We start from the raw sequence: 27,394 nt of genomic DNA on the forward strand, positions 1-27,394 counted from the left end.
ATTTTAAAGTATGGAAATAACATTTCATATTGACTTAATGATGGTGATGGTTCAGTAGGCGTAACTTGTGGCCTGGTTTAATTGGAGTGGGTGTGAATATCAATAACTTTAGCCTACCCTGTTGTTAAATTCTGATTTTAACGTTGCTTTAATAGCAATACAGAATAATTGAGCTTTTCGACTTAACTAGGCGAACACGAACTCCTGGTAACCTCCGCAGCCTTGTTATTCAGCTGAGTCTGCATCCTTGATATACAACGCTCTTATTCGTCTCACTGTGGTCATCCAACCTTCTGCTCTGGGAGTGTTATTCTTAATTTCAGGTCAAAGGCCCCCTCACAGTTCAGCCGGGCAGGGTTGTTAATCAGCTCCCTCCCCTGTGCACACAGCGTTGCTGACCCACTTCATTTGACCACTCACCCTGGATTTAATAATTTAATTCCTTAAAACCATGCAGGATGGTTGGCTTTTTGCCTTAATTATGTCTGGCTGACTCTCCCACTGTCTCTGCCGCCTGCACGGGTGACATATGCCCGTTCATCAGGCCCCCTCCTTCCTTGAAGCAAGGTTGCAAATTCTGTCATCCTAGCCCTCCTCCAGTTCATTACTTAACAACACCTGGTTTTTGCAGCCTGCTGCTTTTTGGGGTGTTTTCATTCATTATATATCAAGTAAAAAGATAATATATAAAAATATCAAGTTTGGAAGAAGGCTTAGGATACAACAGAGGGTTTGTATATTTTTGTAGCAGCCGGGGCGGCTGCGAGCTATGTGGTAGGGGGTGATGTAGTGGTGGTATTGACGTGCGCCGACTGTGACAGTGATGGATCACGGGGCGGCGCGGGGTGCGGGGTTGGGCACGCGTTGTGGGCGTGGTGTGGACGCGCGCGCCGGGAGTGACAGATGACGGGGCGGCGCGGCGTGAGTGGTGAGGCACGATGAGATGTGGGAAAAGAGGATCGTAGCCAGCGCCCGGCGATTGGTCGAATAAGTGGGTGCTCGCAGCGACGTCCGCAGGTGGGGTATAAAGGGGGACGCGCGAGAGCACTCGGGGAGAGTTACCCAGTTGAAGACCCGAAGACGGAGCTGAAGACTTAGTCGCTAAGTGGATGTTGGTCATCCGAGTAGCTCAGTGGCGTTAGTCGCCGAGTAGCTAAGTGGATGTTAGTCATCCGAGTAGCTCAGTGGCGTTAGTCGCCGAGTAGCTAAGTGGATGTTAGTCATCCGAGTAGCTCAGTGGCGTTAGTCGCCGAGTAGCTAAGTGGATGTTGGTCATCCGAGTAGCTCAGTGGGCGTTAGTCGCCAAGTAGCTAAGTGGGTGGTTGTCACCCGAGTACTAAGTGGATGTTGGTCATCCGAGTAGCCCAGTGGCGTTAGTCGCCGAGTAGCTAAGTGGATGTTGGTCATCCGAGTAGCTCAGTGGGCGTTAGTCGCCAAGTAGCTAAGTGGGTGTTTGTCACCCGAGTACTAAGTGGATGTTGGTCATCCGAGTAGCTCAGTGGGCGTTAGTCGCCAAGTAGCTAAGTGGGTGTTTGTCACCCGAGATACAAGTAGGTGTTAGTCACCTGTAACCAAGTTTGATAAAATAAAGAGTGTGTTACCCGTGAAGTCGTCTCCCGCCGAGTTACTACATTACATAAATATAAACATACACACACTTGCTGTACGCCAGAAGAATTAGGGGGCCTCTTGGATGGTCCGTGGTGATGGGTTTTTTTCTTCAAAATGTCAGGGGTCAAAAACCCGAAGTTGACATTTTGTGAAACCAAGCTACTGGAAAGGAGGCACAATGAACAATATTCCAAAACGTTACACTATCAACTTAGAAAAAACTTTTGCCTCCCAAATTTACAGGGCCCAACGGTCAAAAACTTAGATTTCATTTTTTTCTATGTGGAAGCAAAGATGTGGCTTTACTTGAAACAAATTTCATCAATTTGGCTAAGCTAAAACATCCTGATCAGTCCGTCCACCATGACTGGCCATATCTGGCACAAGGCAAACATCTAAATGCTGAAACATTTCAATGCTGAAACATTAACTGGAAATTACTTAATTGGGATTATACACACACATCAGCACTACCTCCTGCTGCTAAAATGTGGCAGGACCCTCCTGAAAGAGTCTTGAGACTCAGTGAGGCTTGCCTGGGTAAATGAGCAATATACTGCAGGAACTGATGATCCCTGTTGACTCTCCAACGAGGTCCCTGAGATCTTCGGATTTCCTTCTAAGAACTCCAAGGTCAAGGCTCCGTTCCTGGGCTGATCACGATTCTGCCACTGTGCAGTTCCTGAAATTTGGAACACGCTTTGCCTTTGCTAATAAGGCAATCAGAGTCGCTCAATAAATATTTTTCGGTCATAAAAACTCACATTTTTAAATTGGCATTTAGCCCACACCTCGTTCTGTCCATTTACCCTACTTCTGTTTATTTCCTGCGTTCTATAGACGCCACATTGGGATCAATAGATAAAATGTGCCTTACAAATGTAAATGATTATTAATATTATTAATAAAATACACATATAAAGAGCATTTATGCCCATAATGATGCAGCGATAAACGCATTTTCCATTGAACCGAGTGAGCGCGGTGCTGTCTCTGCTTCCTCCCTGGTTCCTCGAGCAGGGATAGCCGTGGTGGCCAAGACAAAAGCCGGACTGTGGACCGACAGCCGGTACTGGATTCAAGCCGAGAGGCAGATGGACTGTAACTGGCAACTGCACAAAGGTAGAACACCAACAGCAACAACAGCAGCAGCAACAACAGCAACAATAGTAATGCAAAGTTATGTCAGGTCACTGCTGGATGAAAACCTCCTCATGCCTAATTGTCTGTTATGGCCGTTGCTTGTGCATGCTTCACCATGCTGGTCTGTGCGGCTTGGTGAAGGCACGAAGCGTTCATGTGGAGGCAGTGTAGACGAGAGCAATATGTACTGAACACCACTGAGCCCCACATCCCTTTGGCAACTTGTTTTGTAGTAGTATGGTGGTGATGCTGAAATGCAACACCTCTTGCAAGACATCAAAAGGTGTCTCGCGAGCAATCGCACCAATCTCTACCCGAACCCTGGGTCAGGTCACGCCACCTCATTCGAGAAACATTCATTTTGTGAAGGATTTTTTGTGTGTGCATATTTTTGATGCGCTGCTCAACATGGTCCTGATTTAGATTCTCGATTTATACACAACATGACCAACACACGGTTCGATTGCTCCTATTGCTGCTGGGTGCACAATGGTAACCACCGGGGAGGCACACCATAGCCCCGCACCTCCGATTAGCATGGTTGGCTTATTTTATTGCATGTATATCCTCAATAGAATATAGAATGACCCCGAAAACCGCAATCCAATTCTGGAACGCACAATACATTTGTGCAGAAAGTGCTGTTCAGCACGATACATTGTGCAGTGTTTGGCGTTTTTGGTCCTTTGGGGCTGTATTCAGCAACCGTGATATATCATTATTGCAAGCAACTCAACAAATGCAAGGCTGTGAGGGAGTAGGTGGGAGCGCATCTGCGCACTCTCTTGAATTTCAGGTGGAACCTCCGACGTCGTGAAGTGGATCCTCGAGTTGACGACGAAGGGAGGCCGTGTGGGAGTGGACCCATTCGTCCTCTCCATCAGTGAGTCGCGCTGCGTGGAGGATCCGTCCTCAAGAGCTCGCTGGGCCTGCTGCCGGGTGTGGTGACCTCGCTGCTGTGTTCCGCCAGCAGTCGAGTCGACATGAATCATTCCCCCCTCCTTAATCTCATTCCGTTCCTCTTGTGAAGCATCACCTCTTATCTCCTGCTCATTCCCCTCCTCTTCCCTCCCCTCGCCTCTCCACTCCTTACCGTCCCTCCCCTACCCTTGCATGATCCCTAACTACCCTCTTTCGCTCTCGCTCATTCCTCAGTCCTTGTAGTACGCCCCTGCCATATAAACCAATCTATTGTTCTCTCACCCTTTTCTGGGCTATGTCAACCACCTTGAGTGAAGGTGCTCTATACATATAGTTTACATTAGATAGTAAACCACTGCAGTCTGCGCTCCTTCAAAGGTGGAGGACAAACAGCAACACAACACGAACTCTCGCTCTGCTGCAGCCCCTCTCATCGTGGCTAGCAGCAGCGAACCTCGACATTGGCATCATCGTGCTGCTGAACATAATGCTGCTGCTGCCATCATCGTGTGCAATATCAGAATAGAAACCAGTAGATTTGACAACACACAGAGGTGTGTAGCATCGCATGATTATAAACACCACAGTGCAATGGGGGCCCCTGGCCTATCCCCATCCCGTGACTTCATCGCCTGGCTTCTGAGCTGCTCTGGACAGCACCGCCACGTCATTACCCTGGATAATTGAGAGGAGCCAGTTGGTTATTTTGTTATATTCTCTACGACGACGCTTATTATGATTGCGGTGTATATACAGTAATATAATAAAGTTTGTGAACCAAGATCCACATCTAACAGAGAGGGTTCTTACCAATTAACATCTGCCAGATTAGGGAAGCCCACCTCCGATGCAGAATTTTCTTGTACTCAACCAGGAGTCGCCAACCTGCGGCTCTGTACGCGCATGCGGTGGCTCTTTCAGGACTGCTTAGTGGCGTTATGTATTAAGGACCACCATCTTGTATCCACATGCATTGCGGCTCTTGAAATATTGTGGGGTTTTTGTTACCGAATTCGAAAAAAAAGCTCTTCTGGCTATTTTGGTTGCCGACCCTAGTACTAAAACAATGCTGCTCAATAAATGCACTGCCAGATGGCCGTGATGCTGATGGAATGTGTAAACAAATGTTTGTACTTCTTCTAATGGAGAGGCTGATATAGGAAGGCGTTTGTGTTGTTTGCTTATTTTGATCTCTTACTCGAGTCACTTAACCTCGCTCTGTGAGGTCGGCCCCACGGAGCAACGGCAGACATCTCTCACAACACGAGGATTCGTGCAGGCCGGAACATTGCGGTCTCCCGTGCTTTACGCGGTCGATGTGATTCCAAATTAGGGGCGCACAAAGCGAAATTGCATAAAACGAACCGAGGCACCTACCCACAATGTACCACACGAGAGCTGCCTGCTGAGAAACGCACACAGCACACAATTCACGCACAGTCTACGCACAGTACAAGCACAGTTCATGCACAGCACACGTACGCACAGTACACGCGCACAGTACACATGCAATGTTGTCCCTCGTCCGACCGCATAGTAGAGCGAATCTTGGATGGAAATAGGTTAGCCGCATATACACCATGATATCGCACAAACCGAACCCACATAAAGCGAGAGAAACCTGTTATTTTATTTGATAACAGTGATATGTACTGCACGAAGAACAGCTCTCAGCCTTGCCCACACCACTAGCATTATAACTGAATGTGTGAACACAGACCAGTGGAACAGCTTCAATACTCCGCTGTCTGAAGCCGGCCGACTGCTCATCCCTGTGGACACCAACCTGGTGGACGTGGTGTGGGGCGCCGAGCGGCCAGCAACATCCAGCACCTTAATCTACTACCTACCTGACAAGTTCACCGGTAAAGCTACCTCGTGACCCTTTTTGAGGTGAAGTAAATTGTACGCTTTATTTATAGTTCTGCCACCCCACAGCTGCATTCCGATTGTGCTTCGTGTTAGAGAACGGCCCGCAGAAGAGAGCATTGAAGAACTGCTTCTGAGATGTCGTAAAGTGAGCTCCGCTCCACACAGCAGGGGGCAGCACTTCCCCACATTCCCTGCCACTGAGAGTCAAGCGGCTGAACCGATGTTGACAATGAAACCAATATCTTAGAATATTTGTAATTTAAGAAATGTATTCAACTCAACAAAACCCCATAGAGGCAGCAGATGCAGCTTTTATATGATAAGTGAAAACTTGAGGTTTGACATTTTTAAGATTGTATGTATGTTGAACTTACGTCGTACTGTACGTAGCCAATTGTGCTAAGCAGAGATGCCGGGAAAGGACAACAAACTAAACACAAAAAGCAGTTCTAAACAAAACAGCAGATTTGTGGTGGCTATCCGGGATTTGGCCACCTAAGTGGTCATTTCTAATTTATTTTAGACAGTCCCCGAAGCCCATCCTTTTTCATCAGCCGTTACTCATTAAAAAAAAAACTTCTTCAAACTTCTGTTCGTCCTAAATTGGTCACGGACTGCTATTCTTCTTCCTCTACTAGGCCTAGTGATGCCGCACTAAATTCTGTCGAGCCAAGAATTTTGTGGAAACTGTACCGTGTTTTAACTCTCCCGTTTTAGAGCCGTGAATTCTGCCTAAATACGAGCCTGCCCAGGCCCAGATGTAAATCGTATACATTAACACGCTTAGTCTATTTGTGATGAGATAGTGATATCTACTGGTTGGTAAAGGGAAACACGGGTACAGGCACCATTATAAACATTATCCAATCCCCAAAGGGGAAAGTATCTACAGGGCCGGCCGAGAAACTCCGAGAACCGGCTAGAAAGTTCCACAAGAGGGCGTGGCCGGAGGCGGAGCCTAGCAGCGCCTGCGGCAATATAAGCGGAGGCGGAGGAGGACTCGGGGTTGGTGTGGGGAGTCTTGGATTCGGACTGCGTCGCTGCTCGCCGTCATCTCTCTCCGTCATTCGGCCACGTGGCGGATCTCCGGCGGAGCTCCACCGCCCTCCCCGGCATGCCGTCAGCCAGCGGCGAGACTGGGAGCGGGCGGGCAGAACCCGCCGTGTGATCGACTGTGTGTGTAGTCTGTAGAATGTAATATCTAAGTGTGTACTTGGAGAGGAAGCCGATAACGTTGGCCTGTGCTGTGCCGTACGCAGAATAAAGACGAGTACCCTCTACACATTTATAATTATTGAGTCGCTGCCAAACATAACAGAGACATTTATGCACACACAGGCACATGGCACGAACAGACAACAACATCAACAACCGCCATTCGCCACTAAGTGGCGGTGACGTCACCACGACGCTTGTGCCAGGCCATGTGCACCTTGAGTTCACGTGAAGTGTCGAACGCCCGCTGGCAGGAGGTCACGGGGCAGACCCAGGAGTGGCAGCCTCTCCTCCGCAGTGAGCATTTGAACATTCCACGTGGCCATCCGTAGTGGCTTTTCGTTGTTTCTGGAGGAGCCCCGAGGGTGAAGATTCAATCTTCTGGCTCCGCCAATTGGGGTTTGGCCAGGAGACGTCATAGACGGCTGTCCCCCCGGGGCCTCCGGCACAAGCTTATTTATTACATATTTATGTTTAATTCGTAGTTTCGTGGTAATAAATTGAGGGTGGAGGGGTTACCAGCCCCTCGCACCCATCCAGAGCCCCCGTTTAGCCACTGTGGTGGTCACAGACACCATGAGGGGAGAGGCCAATGGGCATTGGCCCTCTCCCCATAGCATTGTCCACGACAGTGTTGCCCATCTGGCACCGCGAGGAAGTAGGGGGTTGTTTTGCCGGACACGAACAGACACACAGGCATGTACACACATGGGAGCATGGACACATACACAAATGCAGACATACACACTATTATTATTGATTGTTATGACTATAATATTTGTTTTATTATAACGAATGCTATGGTGATGATTATTATGATTACGATTGTTATGATGACAATAATGAATGTGTAGTGCTCGTACCGACGCGACAGCTTCTTTGTCTTTTCTCGGTTCTTTATTCAATCATACAGTTCCACATCTCTCCCGTCGACACCGCTCAACGTTCCGCTGTACACTCCAACCCACAACTCCCCGTCAACATCACTCAATGTCCCTCCGCTCGCTCGCTGCGCTCTGCTGGCCTCGCTCGCTCTCCCCTGCTCCTCCAGCGACTCTCCTCTCCGCTCTCTCCAGCTCGGCTGCTCTTTATTAACTCCGTCATCCCACTCCGTTGTAACTCTCCGTCGTCTCTCTCTCCACTGATGCTTCCGTTACTCTGCTGCTACCCTACGATGTACTCACTCTATCCACTGCTACCCTATACTGTACTCTCTCTATCCACTGCTACATTATACTGTACTCTATCCACTGCTACCCTACGCTATACTCACTCTATCCGCTGCTCCGTCTCTCCATCCGTTCGTCTCTCGTCCCAGGCACCAACTCCCGTTTAATTCCACCATCTCACTCTTTATCCCCGAACCAATTACCCTTAATTAATTAGGTCATCCCCTGCGACGCCACTCGCCCCCAGCCCCTGGTGCCACGTGGCGTTGTTGTTCCAGACACGCCGGCGCCAATGTCAGACAACAGTCCCTCTCATCCAATCAGCGCCCTGCATCCTCAATTACTCCCGGCCACCTGCGGCCCCCTTAACTATCACGCCACCTTAATTTGTACAACAACAACGGCTAGCCAATCAGCGCCCTGTGTCCTCGTTCGCCCTCACTGTCCGCCACATGTGCGCATATCGACCCAGCGCGTGACACTTGTTTCAAGCTCTACAAATGTAAAGTCACGTAGGTAAAAATAAGGGAAAATAAATGAAATGATTTAATTTAGTTTGAATTTTTTTTTTACCTACGTGACTTTACCGAAAAAACCAAAGCGTATGAATCCTTCCAGCCATGAAAGCTACAAATCTAGAAATAATTAATGTGATGATGATTATAGTGGTAAACATGGTGATGGTGGTGATCGTGGTCTTGATCGTGGTGGTGATCGTGGTTGTGATGGTGATGACCGGCGCGTGTAGGCAGCACGTGGGTGCAGAAGGTGGAGAAGACGCGCTCACTAATGCGGGAGCACTCGCTCAAGCCCACAGCTCTCATCCTGTCCGCACTTGATGAGTGTGCCTGTGAGTGACGCACCATCATCGGCATCATCATCATAAATAACACAATCATAATTAGCATCATCAATAACACAATCACCATCATCGCTAACCAAAAATGTACACAATTATCAGCATCACTGTCATCACCATCACCACTATAATTATATTATCATCATCATCATAACCAACACCATCAACATAATTTGCATTATCATATTATCATGGTAATTAATGTAATATTTTGTCACAAAACTCATAATCATTTTTCACACAAAACAAATATTGATTGTCGATGCAACCAAGCCATTGTCAAATTTCCAGAGCAAAAACTCCAGCAGTAATGGTATGGGATGATCTCCAACAAGAACCTCCTTATCACGGAACAAAATACCAATCGATTTCCAATGGTACAGTACTGGTACATCATACCCGTGACATGTTTGTCAGATGCCACTCTCATGGCCTGGACGTTTCCGTGACCAGATCCTTTTCTCTCGAGCGCTTGCCATTTGTTGTTTGTGCCGCGAGCCTGAACAGCTTTAGGCTCGTGTGTGGAGGGCACAGGGTGATCCGGCAGTAACCACCTAGAGCTATCCACGGACATCTCCACCAGCTCGGGAAACCTGGGCTTCCTGCCCCAGCAGAGGGGTCATCGGGATCACTTGCACCCAGTCCAAGCAGATCCTGCCCAGGACCCTGAGATCAAAGGGAAGTGAGGAGGGGGGAGGAATTGCCCAGGAGATATTGGCTCCAGGAGGCTGCTGAAGTATACTTCCTCCACCTACTGGTTTTCGAACCTGGCCTAGGAGTTGGTTAACTGCATCACAAACAGGTCACTCGTGGACATCACAAACTTCTCCACAACCCGGGTTAAACATCCCCGGCTAACATTATTGGTGATTATCGGGATCGGTCATAGGCCTTCGCTAGGTTGACTTAGCCTTCACTGAGTACCCGGTGTTGTATGTAAACATCGGCAGAGGGGAAACAAATGTGGTTAGGCATGGTACTGGCTACACTACCTGCGCCATGTCATTCTTTATACGTGCTCGCCAACAAAAGTGTGTGCGTGTATGTGCATGTGTGTGCGTGTGTGTGTGGCGTGTGTGTGTGGCGTGTGTGCTTGTCTGTGTGTGTGTGCGTGCGTGTGTGCGTGTGTGTGTGCCTGTGTGTGTGGCGTGTGTGTGTCTGTGTGTGTGTGCGTGCGTGTATGTGTGTGTGTGCGTGTGTGTGTGTGTGCGTGTGTGTGTGTGTGCGTGTGTGTGTGCGTGTGCTTATCATTTTCCACAAGCAGGGCTGTTCAACCTCCGTTGCAATGACATCCCCTACAATCCGTTCTTCTTCGCTTACGCCTTCCTCACGCTCAACGAAACCAGGTAGCCACACACCGTCCTGGGTCATGATCAATCCACTGCTGGATGAAGCCCTCGCAAAGCCGTGTGTTGCTATTCGCTATGAGTGGTGCAACAAACAACGCAAACCGATTTCATGGCTTCATCTCTGCGGTGGACGAGCTCTTGGTCGCGTTCCCTCCTTTAGCTGTCGCTCTGTCGTTAGTCTCCAACGCCGACCGTCGTCAATTTTGGCTGTGTACGTCCAGCCCAAGCCCAATCAATATAATATCACTGATGTGCATTAGTTCGTGAATACTACATAATCGTATTTACGTAGTGACTAAATGGGTAAAGATAGGAAGTGCCTGATCTAATGTGCTTGTACATATTGTACGTTGAACTTATTTCGAACCGTACGTAGCCAACAACGCGAATCGGAGGTGCGGATGAAGGGCAACAAACTAAACGATTTCGGTGTCAAACTCGTAGCCTTCTCGCCGAGTACGGAGGCAGTCGTAAGCTTGAGCGCAGAAGCCACCCCAACAGTGCCACAAGTCCTGGCTTATTTTGATCGCAGTGACTCACCTCGCGTCTCCTCCTCCTCCTGCCCCCCTGCTCCCTCCAGGCTGTACCTGGACCTCCACAAGGTGGGCGACGAGCTGCATGCGATCTTCAACGACACGGAGTCTCCCGTGGGGCCGCTGAGCCTGCGGGACTACGGCGCGGTGCGCTCGGACCTGCTCACCTACGGCAAGGGCGACGTGCGCGTGTGGGCCGGGGAGGAGTTCACCACCTACGGCATCTACCGCCTGCTGCCCAAGGTCAGAGCCCACGCCGGCGTCGGGAGCGTCCAACGATCGCGCCGCTCTTCGGTCCGCTGAATGAGAACGCTTCTACGGTTCTCCTCCCCCGGAGTAAAGGTCCCACACAGGCGGAGCGGTCTCCCCAGGCAACGTCAAAGAAGTTACCAATCTCAGCTAATTTATATACTGAATTGAAACTCACTTGCACAACATTTGAAACTTTTCGGGCTACGGTGCTTCATACAAAAAAGGCAGTGTGTGCAATACAATAAATATACGCATTTATTTATGTATTTGTTAGGTGCAATATTAATTATGAAAGTTACAGAGTTAACGTGTTTATATATGTGTCATTATGTGTTTGCTATGTGTGTGTATCAGTCTGTCAACCCATGGCACCTGGTTCTGTCCCGTGAACTCCTGCCAAAGAGCGATTGACACTTCACATGGCCTAAATGTGCACCTAGCCTTAGTAGTGAACTCACAAAATGTGGGACTTTTAATTATAGGACTAGCTGGTAACCCACACACGTGGACAACGCTGCAGCGAGACCGTCTGGGCGTGCCCTGCTGGTGATTGTGGCGTGTGCGCTGAGTCCGCCATCTCCCGTCCCTCCGGCCGTGGCACTGCAGGAGAAGCTGGTGATGGAGCAGTTCTCCCCCGTGCAGCTCACCAAGGCCGTCAAGAACCCGCACGAGCGGGAGGCTCTCAAGTCATCGCATGTGAGTCGCGGCGCCGCACAGCCGCACGCGGCGGGGTCGATGGCGCCTGCAGTTGACAACACGACGTCCAAGTGACGGAGGCCCTGCTTACATGAGCATTGGAACGGTGGTCATCTCCCCCGTTCACAACCCTAAGCCGGCGGTGGAAATTCCTCTTTCCGATGCCTGGGGCGAGTCTATCCATACAACAACCACTGTTGGCTCCCTCACCAAGTGGTACTTATTTTATCGTTCCGAGATGGACGATGGCACTGAATCAACCCCTGAATCAACGACCTCCCGATTGCGAGCCACTCGCTCTGCCGCTCATTCACGTGGCTGTATTTTATTGAGCCTCTCGGATGTCAACGCCATCGACAGCAGGGTAGGGGGACGCTGGGTAATCTGTCGTTTACTTCACAACCACTGCATCATCATCATCGTCAGCCATGATTTGTTCACTGCTGGATGAAGGCATCACCAAGCCGTCGCCATCTCTCACTGTTTGGAACTGGTCACTCAATCTCCACGGTGGACATCCTTCCGAGTTTTTCCCCGACTTTGGCTGCTGCTCCATCACTAGTCTCGACCACCAACCACCATGCCCTCGAGTGATGTCTTCTACCCACTCTCTTTTCTTAACAGTCAAGATGATGTGTTTGCTTTTGGATTTGTTCTCTGATCCACATGGTTTCTTCTGTCTCCAGTATTCTTTGTGTCCATACTGCCACGTGTATTAATTGGCGTCTTTAGTTAGCTTGGCACGATATCTCAAGTGTCATATTCAGTAATGGCTATGTTACCGATATGGCTAAAATGGCATCAACGCATTGGTCTAACTCTAGACAATGGGCAATTATCACTGCTGTACAAGACACATTAGACTGAAGTCATATCTGGGGTAGATTGTCCAGTTCCTACCTCTCTGCACTTAACATAATTCAAGGTAAAGCAGCAGTCATGCTGATTGATGATGCAACACTCACTGACTCGCTAAACTCACTCGCTCACGGGTGGATAGCCACATCCTTATCACTCTTATATTGCTACTACAATGGTTCATGACTCAGTCTAGCAGACTCTGTTTCATCTGATCTATCCTAAAGCACATGAACATGTATGCGTGTGTGCACGTGCGTGTTACAGATGCATGGGGAGCGGTAGTGTAGTGGTTATTGCCTTGCACTACAAACGCAGCAGTCTGAGTGTGATTTCCATTCATGGCCACCAACACTAGTGACGAATATCTGAAACAATCGTCAGCATCCCTAGGTCGACTCGGCCTCAAATGAGTTCCTGGTGCGGTGTGTAAATGTCGTCACTTAAGAGACGATGGCAGCAGGGCGTGGTGCTGTCCACCCACCACCTCATGCTCCGTACCGGCCTCAATAGGTGCTCACTAACAGCACTTGCCACAGCAGTCTGTTGAAGGCGACGGGGGGGATCTTGGTCTGTGTTACAGATACGCGATGCTGTGGCGGTGATCCAGTACATGGTGTGGCTGGAGGAGAACGTGCCCAAGGGGACGGTGACAGAGCTGTCGGGCCAGCTGCACCTGGACCTCCTGCGCGGGTCCAGACTCCTCCCGCGCCATCCAGACCCATCCCCAGCCCACCATCGCCACCCCCTCCACTAGCTTTTGATACGATCCTGTATCCATAGCACTGCCAGGCTGGCCTCATATTCTTACTCGGTGGGATCCAGAACGCTGCTTGGCTTGGAGTAGGGATGGTCGGCATAAGGCACTACCACAAGAATACACGGAATGCCTCATCCATTATAGTCCTGTATTATTGTATCCATATTTAGGCTGCTGTGGGCTGCATTGACAGCAAAGGGCAGGGCAACACGATCCTATGCACAGGTTTATACAGATGAGATGCTTGGACGCACCTCTGTCATCAGTATGGCTTTAGATCACGATATCTGAAATAAGTGAGGCGAGACGGAATCAGAATCAATAAAATCCCGGCACAACGGTTTGAACTATTCCAGATTAAAACGAAGCCCAGTGGCTAGAGAACCACACCCATTACCCATCAGCCACGGCCACACTCCCTCATTCAGTCTCCTCACACGCACCCACTCGCGACGAGCCAATATTGTTCAAGCGATGGAAGCCACGCAGTGCACTTCTGGTGGACGAGGACCTCCCCGTAGTACCCAGACTTTACCTCACCACGCGCGAAATGCCGATCGTAGACTAACTGTGGTGTGCCAATGTACACTGCTGGGTGGACATCGGTGCAGAAGGGGGGGGGGATTTTATAATTAAAAAAGCTTGAACCGGAATTTAAACTGCCAGGAGATGGTATCGAACCGGCGAACTCTGGGTTGCAAGTCCGGTGTGCTGATGATTACAGCACGCCAGCCTCCCGACAACATTCTTCATGTCACTGGGTTCGACGCTGCCTCTCCTCCCGGCCCGTGGTCAACTGTGAGAGGCAGGGGGCCCGAGGTAGCACGTACGGGTATCTATAGCTGATGGTAAATGCTTCGTGTTTCAGATTTACATTCTTGTGTATTGAACTCAACGTGGAACCTCTGGAGACACGTCGTCAATCGCAGTTCCAGCAGAAAGGTCGTCATGACCACCAGGGGACCCGTTCACAACGACCACGTGGCCTGTCGCCAGTCCTCGGATGGCTACAGATATCCACCCTTTAAGCAAAGCCTGAGTTGAACTTTGGAATACGACAAAGACAAAGATCCCCCTTATAGCCTAAGCAGACTTTTGGGACAAGTGCGCATGAAGGGAGTGGATGACCAACAATACGCCCGGCCACCTTTGTCTCCCCAGTGGCGATGTTTTTTATACCGCAGTACGTAGTCATTTGAGGCTGAGTCGAGCTAGGGGAGGCTCAGGACTGGTTAAGATAACCGTTACTGGTGTTGGTCTTAGGTCACTGCTGCACAGTAACCACAGAAGGACACAATCTCAATGTGGGGTTCCATGAGCAAGAGAACGCCGTGTTACGCTAACCGACGTGTGTTGTCATTTTGTTTCAGGAATCAAGCGTTTTCCGAGGGTCCCAGTTTTGAAACCATCTCTGCAAGTGGACTCAACGGCGCGCTGGCGCACTACAGGTGCCATTGAGGGCCAATGCTGTGCACTGCATCACCTATGGAATGGGTCACAGTAGACACGTGCAGGTAGGGAGAGTGCAGTAGGCTGTGCAGAAACACACCATCAGCGACGGGAGCACCACCGTGCAGCTAAAGTCGCAAGGTTGCATAGCCGGGTCTATGCGACGTTAACGATTGCATAGGGCTCTGGCTGGCGCCAATGCAGAGGCAGGCGGTGGGCACTGCACCTCGAGGAAATCGTCGAGGCCCCCGCGAGGGCGAGTTGGAGGAGGCTTCAAGGGCCAGGGTCTAACCAGAGGCGCGCGCAGGGGGAGCGTGGCAATGGATTGGGACAGACGCTGAAGCAGGGGAAGGGGAGAGCCCTGGGGCTGGTGGCGCGAGGCAGGTGCGGGTCCCTTCCGACTTGGAGAGGTGGGGGGAGGGGGCAGGATGGGGGGTAGACTAGAAGGGGGGGACCACGGGGAGGGGAGATCCCTAATAATAATGAAACGGGTCAACTTGTTGTGTATACTATTGCTGTTGTCAGTCGGGTACATTTGACATTTGCTCAACTCTTTTGATGGTGGCTTCAGAGGAGATGAGCCACAGTGCAGTGCTTCAGGAGCTCTGTGCATCTGTTGGTCTGTAACAGGGAGTAGAGACGATTCAATATAAAGCAGCTCTCGGCCTCTTGAGAACCGGCCACATCGATCAAAGCATTTGCTCAATTCTTGGACGTGCAGAGCACAGCACATAGGACCATGTGTAATTATACCTTGACAGCTGTCGGATTTCACACCACGAATGAAATTCTTATGAACACGTGTTGTACAGCGATACATCATTCTTGTGGGTGGCATGGTGGCAGCCGCGTAGTGGTAATAGTTTCACGTCACAGTGAAAAGGGTTCGATTCTCGCCTGGGGCACCTCCGTGTGGAGTTCGTTCTGCCCCTGTTTGACACGGGGATCCTGTGGTTTCTCCAGTTGCTTCCCATCGCTCAGCATCACGCAAGGTCACTGTGTCGGCAAAACAAATATCTCAATGCTGAAAAATCACGTTGTAAAATGACTCAATTGGGATCACAGCAGCAACAGTCGCATAAACATCGCCCCCTACTGCGACAGCTTGGCAGTACCGTCCTGCAAGAGAGTCCTGAGACTGAGCGAGGCGTTTTCAGGTAAACAAACGTCGTGCTGGTCATTGTGGTGGTGGTGGGATACAGTCGTGTCGCGGTTTTTCAGCGGGGAGCGGTAGTATAGGAGTTAGCACGCTGCGCTATGAACCTGGTGACCCGAGTTTGATTCTCGCTCATGGCCAACACCAGTGACGATTATTTAAACCGGTCCTGGGCCTCCCCTAGGTTGACTCAGCCTCAAATGAGTACCTGCTGCGGTGCGTAAAACATCGCCACTGGTGAGACAAAGGCGGCTGGGCGTGGTGCTGGCCACCCCACCCCCTTATGTGTCGTTCCGGCCTTCATAGGTGCTCGCTAACAGCACTTGCCCCGACTGTCTATAAAGGCTATACGGGGGATCTTTGTTGTTTGGTGGGGTGCACGAGTTGCCGTGACGTGTTTCAGTACCACGCGCCGTTTCATTTCAGTGCCAGCAATGAGACGAACCGGAAACTGACCGCCAGCGAGATGTACCTGTTCGACTCTGGAGGTCAATACCGGTGGGTTGTCGCTAGTGGCGTCGCTAGGCCTATGCAAACCTCAGGGGCCCCAAGCAGCCCAAGGGGTCCCAGAATTCATGAGAAATGTATAAGTGAACTAAACGTAAGCTTGAATTAAAATTCTAATCCACACAACAGATGTATCTCTCTCGTGGCTATCTTGACTATTTTCTCTCGTCACTTCATCTGTCCCCTGTCGACATATCTCATCGCACCGCATCAACTTTTGTCGACATTCCTCACTCTCGTTTATTTATTCCCCTCTGTCACCTCACTAGGAGTTTATACATCAAAAATCGAATCATTTGATTTATCCTAGCAGCACCACTGGCTAAATGGTCAGAGTAGCCGCCTGAATACAAGCGAGTTCGGGTGACCAGGAGAGAGGCCACAAGAACGTGGAAATTCCACCACTGGCTCAGAGTTGTAAGACAGGAGATACGTGCCACGCTCACTGTTCAATTGGAAAATCATCTCTCACGCTGTGGACAGCTATTCAACCACAGCTCTGACGAGCCGCCCCACCATCTTACTGCTGGCGGCCCAAAGGCCCGAGTTCTCACGTGCCCTGTGCCACACGTGTATCCCTCACACTCCCCTGCAGAGATGGAACAACGGACATCACTCGCACCCTGCACTGGGGAGTCCCGACGGACTTCATGAAGGTGGGTGCTGCCATCACCTGGTAATCCCAAGCAGCCACTCAAGCACTAAGCTCCTACTCAAGCACTCACCAGGCTCAACCCTGGCAATGTAAATACAAAATCTGTTATCAGGGGGAGGGATGAATGTATCCCACTTGAAGATAAAAACTAAAGATGCAGTCTCAGAGATAATAAAAAATAAAAATCAGAGCCAGGGAAACCCCCCAATCAAATCAAACCCCGCTTGTTAGATATACATACAAATCCACATCGAGATGTAGGCACTGCCTGCGTCTCTATCCACACGGTTTCTGTCTTAACGGTTGTGGCGCTCCACCCCGGCACAGGAAGCGTACACGCGAGTGCTGATGGGGAGCATCGACCTCAGCCAGGCCATCTTTCCCGACAACACGCTCGGTGAGTCGCCCCTTCCACACTCGCGGCCCGTCCCACTGCCGCATTCGAGCCAGCACGAGGCCCATCTCGCCACGGGTGGTTTCTCCACTGGGGCTTTTTGCCATGCCAAGCCAGCACCAAGCCGTGCAGCGCTGTTGGCCTCACAAGAAGTCTGAATCTGGCTCGGGGCCAAGCAGGGCCAGGGGCGGGGCTAATGACCTATTCGTTGCCTGTGACGTCAGTCAGTACGTGGTGAGGACGTGGTGTCACAGCACCACTTACACGAATCTCCACTCGTTAACTGCGTGCACGTTAGTAGTTCGGCTTCGCTTCTGCGGTGGAAAAACAACCTGTCGCCTCATCAGCCACCCCAGGCTGGCTCGGCACGGTTTGGTTGTACAGTGGAAAAGCGGTATAATATTGCTATTTTAGATACCACAGTGCATGACAACGAAGGGAGAGTAGTACGAGTCCTGTTTGATTTGCGAGAATGAGTTCAAAAAACCCTCTCAGCAGTGCATGAGATCAGCGCAGTGCGTGCTCACAGCCACAGGGGAAGAAGCCACCACGAAAGTCATTCAGCACGAGCCACTCACTCCACCTGTTGTTTCCCCTGGCACCGTATTCTCAGATTTTCATTCAACTCAAGTTGCCCACATTTATTTTTAGAGCCAGAATCCGTCAAGGGTTGGCAGGGCCATCTGCATCTGTCTGTATGTGCCACTACATCTCTGTGTCTGTTTCTCTGTATATCTGTATTCTCTTCATCTCTCTGTTTCTGTATATATGTGTCTGTGTGTGCCACTCTGTGTCTTTGTGCCCCAGGGGCCCGGTTGGACACGTGGGCGAGGCATGCGCTGTGGGAGGTTGGACTCAACTATGGCCACGGCACCGGCCATGGCATCGGCAACTTCCTCAGCGTGCACGAGTGTAAGAGTGTGTGTGCGAGTGTATGAGCGTGTGTGTAAGAGTGATCTGTAAGATGCCGGGTAAGGTCCTGGCAAGGATTATTCAACATCGCCTTGCTAGGCACGCTGAGGAGAGGCTTGCGGAGCCCCAATGCGGTTTCAGGAAAGGGCGGTCCTGCACAGATGCCATATTTTCTGTCCGTCTGCTACAGCAGAGGTGTAGGGAATTCCAAAAAGACCTACATCTCTGCTTTATTGACCTGGTCAAGACCTATGATACCATCAGTAGGACTGGGCTCTGGGTTGTTCTTCGTGCTTTCGGAGTCCCTGACCCTCTGCTCACGATCATTAAGGACCTTCATGATGGTGAGCGGGCCCGGGTAAAACTACGTGGCCGGGAGTCGGAGCCTTTCCCTGTACACCTTGGGGTGCGACAGGGATGTCCTCTGGCTCCCACATTATTTAACATCTATTTCGACTGCGTAGTTCGTGAAGCCTTCAATAGCTGTACCGGGGGAATTACCATTTGGTACAGATATAATGGGAGGCTGATCGACGCCCGGGTGCGATCAAGGGATGGCTCCCTATTGGTCAACCACGTTATGTATGCCGATGATTTGGTAATAGCTGCTCATTCAGAAGAGGAGTTGGAGACGCTGCTGCTGAGACTGGAGTGTGCCACTAAGAGGTGGGGCCTTACCATCAGCCCCACCAAAACTAAGCACCTGCCTGGGTATTTTGTACCATCGGGCACTCCACCCCCACAACTCCCAATCGGTGATGGGGCAGTTGTGGAGAGAGTGGAGAGTTTCCCATACCTGGGCAATGTGCTTATGACCGGCTCCAGTTTATCAGCAGAGGTCTCACTCCGAATCAGTCGAGCGGCAATATCTTTTCATCGGTTGCGTAACGCTGTGTGGAAGCTACCTGGTCTGTCGCTCCGCACGAAGCTTCAGGTCTTCTTGGCCACGGTCATTCCCTCCCTTCTCTACGCTTGCGAAACGTGGACCCCCCTAGTGGAGCATCTTCGCCGGTTGGAAACATTTAGGCTGGCCTGCCTACGATCCATCCTGGGTTTAACCAGGCTGGATTGTGTGAGGAGCTCACAAGTCCTTGAAAGATCTGGGCAAAGTCCCATCAGTGAGCTCCTCCGGCAGGCAAGGCTGCGTTGGCTGGGTCATGTAGCCCGCATGCCCAGCCACCGCATGCCTAAACAGCTTTTGTTCGGCCGGATCGAGGGGGCTAAACGGGCGCGGCACGGGCTAGAGAAGAGATGGAGTGATGTGGTACAGGAGGACGTGGAGCTGAGTGGACTTGCCGATGACTGGTACCAGCGGTGTCAAGATCGGCCTCAGTGGAGGAGGCTCGTGAAGGACGCTACTGGGCAGTTGGAGGCAGTCGCCCTCCAACAACAACGGAGGGCGGAGGAGCGACGCTCACAACAACGAGCGGAGCGCCGGGTGGCTAAAGCACAGCAAGTTGGCACAGTAGGGGGCACAGGTGGTGCATCAGCCAGTCATCTCGGTCATCTCGGTTAGTCGACCCGTGGCACCTGGGTCTGCCCCGTGACCTCCTGCCAGCGGGCGTTCGACACTTCACGTGGCCTCAGGGTGCACATGGCCTGGCACAAGCGTCGTGGTGACGTCACCGCCACTTAGTGGCGAATGGCGGTTGTTGTTGTTGTTGTTGTAAGATGCGCCTGCCATTCTTCCACTCCGGTGGTGGGTGTACACCCAGAACCCCATTCAAACCCACAGTGGCCTGGTCTCAGCTAGCTGATGAAAGTTGCAAGCGAGAATTTCATCATCACTTACAGCTCCTCCTGATGCCGAGGGTAAATGTGCGAGATTTAGGACTGTGGCTCATGCAACTACAATGGCTGCTTTGGGTACACGGTCCAGACCTCCCCAGAGACCCTGGCTGACAGAGGAGGTGTTCAGGCTGGCTGAGATAAGCGACAGGCCCACTCTCACTGTCTACAGCATCCCATATCAGCCTTCGCTCGGAGGTTCGGAGAGCCGTGAGGTGCTGCAAGGATGGGTGGTGGTTGCGGTTTGCTGAGGAGATGGGGTCTGCCTCAGTAGCCCGTGATCACAAATCACTCTTTAACTCCCTTCAAAAAAGTGACTTGCAGTGCCACACCTATCACCATTATTAGGGGGGGAAAAAGTGATCCGATCTCTGGCCCCAAGGAACAGGTTTGCAGATTTGCTGAGCATTTCTGGGAGGTCTGGAGGAGGGGAAATCCCTCAGCCTGGAAAACATGGGGAAAAGTGGGCATGACCCTGGTGAGGCTGTCGTGCCCCCCTGTGAATGGCTGGTTGAGGTGCCATTTGTTGAGGAAATACAGAAGGCGATCCATAGTCTGAGACCAGGTTAAGCACCAGGCAGAAATGATCTCCCAAGCGAAATGCTGAGGGAGGGTGTGCACAGACTGCCTTACATGACATCACAATAACAGTGTGGACCACTGGATGTGTTCTGCAGGATTAGAAGGATGCCCTGGTGAGTCCCCCTCCTTTAAGAAGGGGGACTGCACAGACTGTAACAACTACAGGGGCATCTCCCTCCTCAGTGTGCCGGGAAAAGTCCTGGCAAGGATCATTCAACATCGCCTTGCCAGGCACGCTAAGGAAAGGCTTGCGGAGCCCCAATGTGGTTTCAGGAAGGAGCAGTCCTGGACCGATGCCATATTTTCTGTCCATCTGCTACAGCAGAGGTGTAGGGAATTCCAACAAGACCTACATCTCTGCTTTATTGACCTGGTCAAGGCCTATGACACCATCAGTAGGCCTGGGCTCTGGGTTGTTCTTCGTGCTTACTGAGCCCCTGACTCTCTGCTCACGATCATTAAGGACCTTCATGATGGTGAGCGGGCCCAGCTAAAACTACGTGGCCGGGAGTCAGAGCCTTTCCCTGTACACTTTGGGGTGCGACAGGGATGTCTTCTGGCTCCCACATTATTTTACATCTCTTTTGACCACGTAGTTCGTGAAGCCTTCGATGGCTGTACTGGAAGGAATTACCATTTTGTGCAGATACAACGGGAGGCTAATTTATGCCCGGGGTGCGGTCAAGGGATGGCTCCTTATTGGTCAACCATGTTACGTATGCCGATGATCTAGTGATTTCTGCTCACTCAGAGGAGGAGTTGAATGCGCTGCTGCTCAACTTTTGGAGCATGCCACTAAGCGGTGGGGCCTTACCATCAGCTCCACCAAAACTAAGCACCTGCTTGGGTATATTGTACCATTAGTCACTCCACCCCCACAACTCCCAATTGGTGATGGGGCAGTTGTGGAGAGTTTTCCATACCTGGACAGTGCTCATGACAGCAGAGGTCTCACTCCGAATAAGTCGAGCAGCATTATCTTTTCATTGGCTACGTAATGCGGTGTGGAAACTACCTGGTCTGTCGCTCCACATGAAGCTTCGGGTTTTCTCGGCCAGTCATGCTCTCCCTTTTCTACGCTTGCGAAACGTGGACCCCCCTAATGGCACGACTTCGCTGATTAGAAACATTTAGGCTGGCTTACCTACGATCCATCCTGGGCTTAACCAGGCTGTATTGTGTGAGGAGCCCACAAATACTTGAAAGATCTGGACAAAGTCCCATCGGTGAGCTCCTTCGGCAGGCAAGGCTGCGTTGGCTGGGTCATGTAACCTGCATGCCCAACCACCGCATGCCTAAACAGCTTTTGTTCGGCCGGATAGAAAGGGCTAAACGGGAGCAGCACGGGCTAGAGAAGAGATGGAGTGATGTAGTACAGGAAGATGTGGAGCTGAGTGGACTTGCTAATGACTGGTACCAGCAGTGTCAAGATCAGTCTCTGTGGAGGAGGCTCGTGAAGGACGCTGCTGGGCAGTTGGAGGCAGTTGCCCTCCATTAACAACGGAGGGCCGAGGAGCAACGCTCACAACAACGAACAGAACGCGGGTGGCTAAAACACAGCAAGTTGGTACAGTAGGGGCACAGGTGGTGCATCGGCCAGTAATCTCTGTCAGTCGACCCATGGCACCTGGGTCTGTCCCGTGACCTCCTGCCAGCGAGCGTTCGACACTTCACGTGGCCTTAACATGCACATAGCCTGGCACAAGCGCCGTGGTGATGTCACCGCCACTTAGTGGCGAATGTCGGTTGTTGTTGGGAGCGGTAGTGTAGCGGTTAGCGTGCTGCAATCAAAACCCGGTCACCTGGGCTCGATTCCTGCTCACAGTCGACACCAGCGACGATTACCTGAACTGATGCTTTGCCTCCCCAAGGTCAACTCGGCCTCAAATGAGTACTTGGTGCAGTGTATTAACATGCTCACGGGGGAGACAAATGCGGCCGGGCGTGGTGTTGGCCACCCATTCCCTTGTGTGCTCTGCTGGCCTTTCGTAGGTGCTCGCCAAACAGCACTTGCGCGAACAGTCTGTTAAGACTAATACAGGGATCTTCATCTCTGTGTGCACAGACACAGACACGAGTGTGGGTGAGAGCTTGAGAGAGCAGAACTGCTCTGCAGTTGGGCCATCACCATACAAAGTGATTTCCTTATGAAATTAGATGGTGCTTATCTCATGGTTACAGCCTTGAGCCAGTGATGGAAATTCCACATTCCTATGGCAGGGAAAGTATATCTATAGAACAAACACTGTTAACTCCCCCATAAATGGGTAGCTGTTTTATCGACCCTTGGGAGGGATGATGGGCTGAATCAACACCTCAAACAGGATTTGAACTCTCGACCTTCCAATTGGGCGCCTCTCACTTAATCGCCGAGCCACCTAAAACGGTGGGATAATGTTGTTGTTGTTTGTCTTAGGCCAGGGCTCTTGAGGAATGTATCCTATATTATTTTGCGATTTGTCTTTGTGCAACACTCCGAGGGCAGCGTCTCAATGTAGTTGGTTGTTGCTCCGTTGAGGCTGTGCCGGTGGATGTCCCCACTCGCGTGTGGCGTGCGGCTGTCGGATGTTCGGCGCTCTCTCCACACAGGGCCTGTGGGAATCGGGACATCCTACGACATTGGTCTGCACGAAGGGATGTTCACCTCCATAGGTAAGAATCACAGCGTCATTTCTTTCACGATATTGCCTGGAACGCCACTATAGGCTAGCTTGGCACACGGTACTACCCAATACACAGCAGATACTGTAGGTGATTATTAATGTTGACACTGCTCCGTGTGTGTTTGTGTTCCATGGCCAGAACCTGGCTACTACCAGGACAACGAGTTTGGAATTCGTCTGGAGAACATTGCGATGGTCGTAAAAGCAGATACAGTGGTGTGTATGCGTGCCACTCACGTGTGTGTGTGACCGTGCCTTTGTGGTGCGGTCGTGTGGCGGTGATCGGACTGCGCTGCGAACACCAAAACCAAATACGATTCTCTCTCATGGCCAATACCCGGAAGTCATTCCTCACGCCTCTGAACAGATACTGCGTGTGTTACAAGTGTAGTACCGTTGAGGACGCGTGGACACCCGAGTAGAGGCACACGTATTTATTTCACAACAGTCACTGGGGACATACAGTACTGGAGGGGGTATCGGCCCCCTCACCCGGATAGCTGGGAACACACGGCTAGCTACCCCTAGCCTGCCTCGTAATCCTCCAAATACTGGGCTAGGGGAGGCTGTCTGGCCCGACACTGGTCAGTCGGGCTACGGTACCCGGAGTCCCAGAGTCCTGGCTCTGGTTCACGGGACCACGCCGCTGGCTCGGTCCTGCGCGGCCCTGACAAGGGCGGCGTCCCAGGGGAGTCCAGGGCTCTAGCTAGGCAGTCTTCGGTCTTCAAGAGTTTACTTAAACGTTCTGCCCTGAGCTCTCCGGCTCATCCCCTTATATCCCGAACCCCCCCGCTGGGGTCAGCCCCCCCCCGGCTGCCCTGTGCGGACGTCGTTGCGAGCACCCTCCCGTGTGCTCACGAAGCCCCGCCCACTGTGCTAGTTTCCCGTGTGATCCCATACATACAGCTCCTCCGTAACACCCCTACACAAGTATAAATGATACATTATGACAAAAAACCCCATCAATTATGCACGCTAACATCGTCATAGCACCGCTAATGGTAAGGATGTGGTGGCATTGTCACGTGGGTCCCCCACCAGTCTCCCTCTCTGGATGCTCGGATGAGCCCCAACAAGATTTCAACCATGTCCAAATAGGATAAGAAAGTTATTGGTAATACTTGCATGAATGTTATGAAATATTCTTTGGGTCTTTTGGTAATGTCACGTAGATAGGTTGAAAGAAAATAACAACAAACTACGACGTTTCGATCACAACACAAGCGATCGTCATCAAGAGGAGAAAAGAGGAAAGCTGCTGAGGCAGACGGTTTTAAAGGTTTAAAATGGGTGTAGCCCAAGGGTCATAAACGAAGTGGGCAGGGCGAGTGATGTCAATGTGAGAGATTAGCATGTTCATGTAAGATCGGCGAGATTTGCGATAGGTGAAAAAACAGGTTTCTTGCGAGGAAAATTAAACAGCTGCTCATTTGGAAAGGTTATCACATATTATTTTACTTCTGTTGGTGTAACAAATAAAATGGCACCATTGAAGTTTTGCCACCTTGCGTGGTACCGATATCTGGTCTGGCCCAAGGGCTAACTCTCCTCCCCCACACTCCTCTAGCGTCTTGATAATTATCCGATTGCATGTGTATGTATGTTGAACCTCTTTCGCACCATACATATCCAACCTTGCTAATCGGAGGTGTAGGGGAAGGAGAACAAACTAAACACAAAAATAATTTCTAAAGTCTTTAGTTTTCAATCTAGATTTAAAAGTGCATAGCTGCAGTGGCCTCCGAATATGGAACTCCAGTGGCTACCTAATATGCTATATGCAGTACAACATCACATGTCCCACTCGCTGGAGACTGTGGAATAGGCAGATGTCGGGAGGAGGTGGCGGCGGCTACGCTGCTGCACGTGGCTGCTGCCCGTGATCCAGCGTGTCGAGGCAGCAGCGAGGGTTGGTGGATCACCGCACGAACATCGTGAAACTCCTTCTTCCCATCGGCGTTCAGGAGGAGCCCGTAGCCTGTCTAGCCAAGAGAAAGCGGTACAGACAATGTGGACTTCACAACTGTTCCGTCTGTATGGGATTGAGTGTTTCCCCCTCTCGTGCATTGCTTTCCTCCCACGTGTGAACACTCATTAATTTACCAATAACACTTTATACAGGACCGCAGAGCTTGGGAAATTGCAGAGAGTGAGCAAACATTGTGCGGCAATGGCGTGTTGCAAGTTGAAATTCTTATTCTATTAAAAAGTCGTATTTGTGAAAATCCATATAAAACGACAGCGAAACCATGCAAAAACACTGGACTGGGCTGGGCGGTTCATTGGTTTACAGCAAACGCGATAACCCGCATTGCCCCGTTGTTTTGATGACCTCTTGATCAACCTCGTGTGTGTGCGCCGACTGACCGCTGCAGTACACGTTTGGAGTGAAAACCTACCTGACCTTCGAGACCGTGACCCTTGTTCCGTACGAGAAGAAGCTGATCAAGTTGTCACTGCTGTCCGATAAGCAGGTAGGGGGTACGAGGAGGCCACGCGTCTCCCTCTTGACCACGACGGAACGATCGTATTACAGCGACACTTGGTTCGCGTGTCTTCTTCTCGACCCCTGGACTTTTGATCTGTTGAGACTTGACCGTTTCTCTCGCTGATATCTTCTCGTCGTGGTCACTTCTCTTCTCTCTGTTTTTTTCAACTCGGACGGTTTCCATCCTGTCCCGTGCTCGATGTCTAACGTTCATTCAGAACGTGGTCGACTCTTCCCCAGCACCTTTTCGTCGTCCTTCCATCATCACCGCCCTCTGCATCCGGGTCAAGTGTATGAAATATTTAGTGTCCTGTACAACGTTGTGTGAAAGTCAACAACGCTTGCACAATGGACAGACTCGCCCCTGTCATAGGAATGTGGCATTTCCACAACTGGCTCAGAGCTGTAAACAAGACGTGATGTCTGCCTCAATGATAATTATTTGAGCAGGAAATCACCTTGACATTTTTAGTTGATTTGATGTTATGAGTCACGATTCTTTGTTTGTTCTTTCAAGGAGTTGATTGTACATCGCATTTAATAAGAACATTTAACAAATGATGCATGTGTGGCATCGTTTTACGAGTATTAACGCGGATTTAAAGGTATGCATCTATTCCTGAGTACAGTAATGAATGCACAATCAGGTGAAAGCTGCCTTGACGGTGGGGATGCTGGGAGTATTACCTTGAGAGCCCACAGCACACGCCCAGGGTACCCGAGCGAGATTACGTAACGCACCATCGTAGGTTTGCCCAGAAGTGCAACTGACAGGTGATGCCAGCCCTTCCTGCCATAACATTTTGAAATTTTACATCTATTATATATATATTTTTTTCTCTCGCCCATTCATTTTTTTATTATACAGGGTGACCCAAAAAAAAACGGGCCCCAACTCTAATTAGGCCCCGTTTCTTAGTGTTTTGTCCGAATGAAATGAAACTTTGGTCATAACTAGTTTATTATATTCAAAACATCAAATCAAAACACTAGGGTCTTTGGCCTTTTTTTCTCCGTTCTACAGCATGTGTTCTAGATGGCCTCCATTTAGCCCCGTGCATTTCTTGAGGCGCAGCACGAAGTTGTCCATGACGTTCTTACAGACTGAATTGGTAATGGCTCTCATCTCCTCCCTGATGGTTTCCTTGAGTTCCGTGATGGTTCTGGGTTTCCCTGCGTAGACTCTGTCCTTAAGATATCCCCAAAGAAAAAAATCTGGGGGGCTTAGGTCCGGGCTCTGGGGTGCCCACTCAAAATCAGTCTTGAGACTGATCACTCGGCCTCCGAAGTTCTCTTTCAGCCAATCTCGGGACAAGTTTGAGGTGTGAGAACTTGCTCCGTCTTGCTGGAACCAGAACTTGCTCATGAGCGACGGGTAGAGGGTCTGGAGCTCACTCTTGAAGGTTTTGAGGACCTCCACATACCGCTCCTTGGTGACTGTCACTGCTGCGCCAGATTCTTCGATGAAGATTGGTCCGATGATGCCTCTGGCCGAGATTGCAGCCCACACCGTGCACTTAGGAGAGTGCAAGGGCTTGGTGGCTACTTCATTGGGTCTGGAG

At 50.7% G+C, this 27,394-nt stretch overlaps 1 protein-coding gene across 1 annotated transcript in view; it reads left to right on the top strand.

Annotated features, from left to right (window-relative positions):
- LOC144736023 (xaa-Pro aminopeptidase 2-like) overlaps nucleotides 1-27,394 on the top strand; it is a 49,273-nt gene that overhangs the window by 20,257 nt on the left and 1,622 nt on the right. Inside the window, exons 5-20 of the mRNA XM_078618660.1 lie at nucleotides 2,632-2,733; nucleotides 3,551-3,637; nucleotides 5,394-5,540; nucleotides 8,680-8,781; nucleotides 10,055-10,136; nucleotides 10,720-10,915; nucleotides 11,531-11,620; nucleotides 13,062-13,171; nucleotides 14,609-14,686; nucleotides 16,270-16,341; nucleotides 16,946-17,006; nucleotides 17,333-17,402; nucleotides 18,207-18,311; nucleotides 23,271-23,333; nucleotides 23,484-23,560; nucleotides 25,720-25,818. Coding sequence (XP_078474786.1) covers nucleotides 2,632-2,733; nucleotides 3,551-3,637; nucleotides 5,394-5,540; nucleotides 8,680-8,781; nucleotides 10,055-10,136; nucleotides 10,720-10,915; nucleotides 11,531-11,620; nucleotides 13,062-13,171; nucleotides 14,609-14,686; nucleotides 16,270-16,341; nucleotides 16,946-17,006; nucleotides 17,333-17,402; nucleotides 18,207-18,311; nucleotides 23,271-23,333; nucleotides 23,484-23,560; nucleotides 25,720-25,818 — 1,541 coding nt within the window. The remainder of the gene's footprint in view (nucleotides 1-2,631; nucleotides 2,734-3,550; nucleotides 3,638-5,393; nucleotides 5,541-8,679; nucleotides 8,782-10,054; nucleotides 10,137-10,719; nucleotides 10,916-11,530; nucleotides 11,621-13,061; nucleotides 13,172-14,608; nucleotides 14,687-16,269; nucleotides 16,342-16,945; nucleotides 17,007-17,332; nucleotides 17,403-18,206; nucleotides 18,312-23,270; nucleotides 23,334-23,483; nucleotides 23,561-25,719; nucleotides 25,819-27,394) is intronic.

Source organism: Lampetra planeri, chromosome 58 (assembly GCF_965212315.1).
Source record: "Lampetra planeri chromosome 58, kcLamPlan1.2.h2, whole genome shotgun sequence".
NCBI classification, from domain to species: Eukaryota; Metazoa; Chordata; class Hyperoartia; order Petromyzontiformes; family Petromyzontidae; genus Lampetra; species Lampetra planeri.